The 6,000-nt window shown below is 36.1% G+C and overlaps 1 protein-coding gene across 1 annotated transcript; it reads left to right on the forward strand.

Annotated features, from left to right (window-relative positions):
* The first annotated feature begins 2,692 nt into the window (after positions 1-2,692).
* On the forward strand, positions 2,693-3,598 carry LOC103950531 (zinc-finger homeodomain protein 9). The gene has a single exon (XM_009361754.3). It carries the CDS (start codon positions 2,756-2,758, stop codon positions 3,359-3,361), a length of 606 nt encoding a protein of 201 aa, XP_009360029.2. The 5' UTR covers positions 2,693-2,755; the 3' UTR covers positions 3,362-3,598.
* The last annotated feature ends 2,402 nt before the right edge of the window (positions 3,599-6,000 follow it).

The raw sequence follows: 6,000 nt of genomic DNA on the forward strand, positions 1-6,000 counted from the left end.
AATTCCCGACACGGGCCGCACCACACGATACACATCAAGACTCAACAGGACTTGAGAGTGAACCGTGAACAGGAAACCGCTGCCATCCATTTCCCCACATAACTTCACATCACGATATATATTATAACTATATCTCCCACAACCATTCTTATCCAGCTCACACCGTTATGAGCACCATATCTTGCTCGTCCAACCAATTCTCTATGCTTGGTATATGTGTTATGTGTGTATATACTTTCTCTTATTTTTTTCAACAATTCCATGTATATATTTTAATACGTTATTCAGAAATGAATATATTTTAGATGTTATTCATAAAGAATAAATTAAAAAAATTCAAACTGTTAAAACATCCAATTACAATGGAGACAATAGATAAATAATATGTGCTTCAAATATACAATTAAATAAACATCCTTTGATTCTATAGCCATATTGTTTCAAATTGATTTTTATAGAGATATTTTTTAGGAAACCTAAAATTAGACGGTTCGAAGCATGAAAATATAATGTGAAGTAGCACTACAAAGATGTTCCTCAAATACTTAAGCTTATTTGAGAAATTTCTCAACTCAAACACACTGTATATATCTTGATCACCATCTGCTTACTAATTAACTTTGATTACCTTAACAATCACAAGGGTCATTAGAAATATGGCATATGAATATATGGTATTTCTCAGACCCTCTAGTGAATGTCATAGCAACAATATTGATGTGGAATAGGTCATATACATCTGTATATGTGGTGGATATATATTGCAGAGTTAGCATGAAAAAACACATCCATATCTGATTCCTGACATATATTCGTTGTGTGACAGTATGAGCTAATAATGGCTTTAGGCTTCATTTGCTTGGCTACATGTGGACTGGAGAATTAGCAGATGGCTTTCTGAACAGGTTTTCAGTGTGTGGTTGGAGGATGATCAGGACCGACCTTCCTTATTGGCAGCAAATTGTATCATTGCATTGGTAGTAACCAATACTGTTGGAGCTAGTTAGAATTTTATGCATGTAATCCGATTTTTTTAATTAAGTAGTTAACAGAAATTGTACGTAACCCTACTTAGATATATTAATTAATTAAACTGAAGAAGAAAACAAAATCGTAGCAACTGATTGCAATGTTGTCGTAACATAAGGAAGTGAGATAGATTTTTTTACCTATTGATGCATAAGTACAAAACACGAGGGGTGGCCCAACTTTTGTTCTACTTTCCCAACGTGAATTATTGGATCAAACCCATACCACCTCTGCTTCACGGGTCCCCCTCAACTCATGATCGGAAGAATTTTGCTAGCTTCTTGTGTAAATTTGTAATTGCTCCCTGGCTTGGTCGCTTTAATTAATGTCTAAACATCCTATTTATAGCTTCGCATATCTCTAAAAGCTTCAAGAGTCCAAATAAGACACTGAAAAGGTCCTTTAAAACTTAAAACCCTAATAAAACATTGTAAACTATGAAATTTGGTTAAAAAAACCCATATATCATAACAAAATGACTTGATGCGTGCCATTATTCTTTTCAAAACGGCATTACTAAAGCTTAAACCTACAAAATTTTATTCTCGCTGCTCAATTTGCCCCTTCCGCCATATGATCTATATCATCTTACTCCAAATTAAAAAAAAAAAAAAAAAAAAAAAAAAAAAAAAAAAAACAACCATGTTCCATGAACCATCCCTCGCACATAACTTCCTGAGTTGGACGACCTTGACTCTGCATTGGATGATCGAACAAATGTTCCTCAATTTTTTTTATTTAAATGTATTGTGTTCATGAACCAAGACAATACATCTAAGAGCAAATTTTTTTTTCAAGAAATTCATACTCATCACTTTATATTGCAATGCGTATATCATTTTATTTATACCATATTAGAAGTTCACATATTCACAGTCTTCCATTAACACTTTTGTTTTTACTAAGTTTACAAATTTGTCATGTCATTGTCTCGTGAATTCATTTGGATCTTAATCATTGTTTCTCTAAAAAATAAATAGTTTGTTTCTAAAACAATGTACTCACTATAATCAAAATATAATTTTTAAACCCTAATTATTTTGTCATTGTTTCACCCTTAACCTTAAGCATTCTCAAGCTTAATGTTAGGGTAAATTTGTTACCCTCGCTGTATCAATTAGGCGACAGAGCGTGATATAAAGTGACAATTGGTTGCATTGAACATTTGAATGACTACTCTGTATCGTGCCGATCATTTCACAAAGATTCTGGACATATCAAACAGCTGCATGCCATACAACCGCATAATAAAATGCTTATATTGATTTTATTGCTGTGTCCAAATGCCGCCGGAAAATCCCCCCATACATATAAGATTATCGGTCAGGTACCTCATTATATGCTCGTTCTTTTTGTTTTTGTAATTTATTTTTTCATTTTTCAATTGGATATAAATTTATCCTAAGAAATAATATATTACTAATCACGCTAATATTGTGTCAGCTTAATTACTTACACATGCACAAGTACGCGAAAAAAATATATATATTAGTAGTGACCATCTGACCTATAAATTAACTGCGTATCATGAAATTCTATTCTTCAACAGTTACGACCAACATGGCACTAGTGTAAATAATCCAACCAAACAGTACCACATTGGAAACCTGTGTCTATTTTAATATACTGTAATTACAATTATCAAACACATAGAAGAGAGAGAGAGAGCGACAGAGAGAGAGAGAGAGAGAGAGAGAGGGGAAAAGAGAGAGAGGGAGAGAAGGGGATGGAGGGAGATCATGATCCAAACACAAACGAAGTATACAAAGAATGCTTGAGAAACCATGCAGCCAGCCTCGGCAGCTACGCCACAGATGGTTGTGGCGAGTTCACACTTGACCACGCATCCCCAGGCGGCTTACAATGCGTCGCCTGCGGATGCCACCGCAACTTCCACCGCAGAGTCACTTACTCAGCCACGTCATCGCAAGCTGCAGGAGGCGGTAGATCAGGACATCATCAACACCATGTCATCATGAGCTGCAGTAGCCGAGGTCGAGATCCCGCCGAAAATATCATAACACAAGACCAACTTGTTGACTATAATGCCGGTGGAGGTGGGTCGCCGGACAGCGGAGAGAGGATGAGCAGCGGGAAGAAGCGGTTCAGGACTAAGTTCACGGCGGAGCAGAAGGAGAAGATGCTGGCGTTTGCTGAGAAGTTAGGGTGGAAGCTGCTGAGAAAAGATCTAGAGGACGAGATAGAGAGGTTCTGCAAGAGTGTAGGGGTAAGCAGACAGGTGTTCAAAGTGTGGATGCATAATCACAAAAACCTTTCATCTTCTTCTACTTCTGCATCCACTGGCAATGCGTCTTCTCTCACTACCCAGTAGTACCACCTCTCTACTCTCTAGGCACTAATTAATCCTCTTAATCCATCGCTTTAGCTTTAGCCTTTTATTTTCTTTCCTTTTTATTATTTGGACGTGTTTGGTCCTCATCATTTAGTTTTTTTCTTTTCTTTTTTTTCTTTCTTTTTTATCATTAAGCTATATATAATTTAATCCTACCTTATCTCTGCGGTCGGTTGTAATTCAAGGGATGCTAAAATGCCATTTGTTTTTTTGGTTTTTTCTTTTCACCGGTTACATTTGATTTCTTAGCAAGCTAGATAAAATGGTTCTGTATCTAATGTTAGCTAGCGATCCTTTCAATACATCTTAATTTGAAAGGGGTTTTACCATGGTTGGTCCCTAAAATGGGACCTTCTAATTAAAATTATTTATGAAATAGAAAATTCATTAATTTAGTTCCTAAAAATGAATGTCGCAAATCAATCTAGTGTTTCAATTGCTTTTTCGTCAAAATTTCTATGGTTTTGTGAAGCCCTTATTCCACAACCAAGCTGAATTAATAGATGAAAACGTTCTAGCGGCTTTTAGGTAGTGGCAAATAAGTGTGAAAGGCGACCGAGTTCGCTTCAACCCTGCAAATGCACATACATAGTTTCAAACAATAGATTACTGACTGCAAGAGTTATACACGTAGATTCCTAAAGGAAGCATCGTAATGGTAAGGAGCTCCATTATTAGTTCTCTAGAATAATACAAAGGCATGAAATTTGTGTATCAAATTTGGGTCGCAAACACATCACCGGTTAGGTCTTTTTGGGATTAATATGTTTTTAACGAACTCTAGTTTACAAGAAAGAGATTTACACTTAGGTATAAAAGATGGTACACTACTTTAACTAGCTGTCTTAATCCACATTTACGTTGTATCGCTGACTAGATTACTAATATTTGCAGCATGTTAGATCACTTATTCATGGAATATTATCCGTGGCCCCCCTACCCCTTTTAGCTAGTTTCAAGGCTTTAGAAAAAAGTTATATGAATATATTTTCCTTTGAAGAATCTAATTAAAAGATATTTGCAACTCTTTCATGATTAATAGCCTTTGCAAAATGAGAAATGCTAAGGAGTCTTTTAAAAGTGAGATTTTTATAGATTTTTTGTCGCCTTATGTTTTGGCAAAATGTTTTATAATATTGGCATGTGAATTGACGTCAAACTGTGAGGTGACAGATAATCCATAGAAAACCCGTTTATAAGAGACAGTCCCCTAGCATTTTTCTTGCATAAGTAAGTTCCGAATCACAACAAAACAAAAACATGAGATTCGCTTAACTTTTAATGATAGAGGTTATAGCCATATTAGGTTAATCGTCCGAGTAATCATTTCCATTTGTTGTTTTGCATAGTACGTGGAGACACAACATAAAGTTTTGCCGACAGACACATATACCTTACCTCTCTCGACCTCTCCATTGCTACCAATCGTGAAGACACCTGCGTGTCTTGTCTAAATCAAATTAAGGTGTCGACCTTATTTACATTACTTGCCTGCCATGGCATCTAGTGAAAGTTAAAACTTACCATGGGGAATTGCATAAATTCGTCCTCAGCGTGATTTCAAATTCCCTCAACCTCATGCAGTATATGTGAAAATAATAAAGATTGTTGGTGGTCAGGAATTGTGGATTATATACAATTATTCCATTTCCTAATGCATATTAAGTAATAGTTCTTTTAGAATTGCCCCGATACTTTTTGAGATAAACCTTTCAGTTTCAAATCTCGGGAGTAATCTTGATTGTGTTGTGACCTTCCTTTTTTAGGGAAGTGAGTCCTATGAAACGAGTGATCTATCGTGCTTCAAGCCAAGGTAGAATGATTGGCTATTCACCAGTGTACCAGACTGTTCAATAGGGGCGGCCAAATCATCCACTAGGAGCGGCACACCTTTTGGAGCTGTTGACTCGATGTCTGTAAAGTACGTATGTCCTTGCAGGCATGTTTGCAGTTGGTAAATGATCTCGTCACTTTAGATAGATCAGAGGAATGCGTCTAGAGCAACATTTTGAAAGTTAGAATACATCACACTTGTGAGGTACGGGGATCGAGGTGAGACATAGTGGGCAACGTCTACACAAATTCACATTGTTCTACAGGAACATTGACGTTCTTATCTCCCCTTAACAATGGGGAAACTTGTCTCATTGAAGTGACAGTCCGCACAATGAGCAGTAAAGATATTGCTTACAAGGGCTCTAAGAGAGCTAGTGTGAAGGAGAATCATGATCGACAAAGATTCATATCCTTCTTTGAGGACCCATACTGGGTACGTTGCGGCGGCATAACTTGGCACATGGAATGCACACCCAAATGTGTAAGTATGAAATGTCAGATTCGTACCCAGTAACCAACTGTAACATCAAAAATAAGTTAGGTGGCAAGGGGGGCCTAAAGGCGGACCAACATTGTAATACCTTGAAAATTTAAATCTATGAATTAGATATTCATAATTATGAATATGTGGAGAAAATCGAAAATAAATCGATTTATGGTTATGAAAATTGAATTGAGAAATTGTAAAAATTTTGTTTCCGGAAATTATTATAACTTACGTATTTGTATTATAGAGATTTTATATTATTTTTCAAGAATTTATATTAATTGTTTGAATTTAG

This window comes from the organism of the source record quoted next, unplaced genomic scaffold, assembly GCF_019419815.1.
Source record: "Pyrus x bretschneideri cultivar Hongxiangsu unplaced genomic scaffold, Pyrus_bretschneideri_v1 Contig27, whole genome shotgun sequence".
Classification (NCBI taxonomy): Eukaryota; Viridiplantae; Streptophyta; class Magnoliopsida; order Rosales; family Rosaceae; genus Pyrus; species Pyrus x bretschneideri.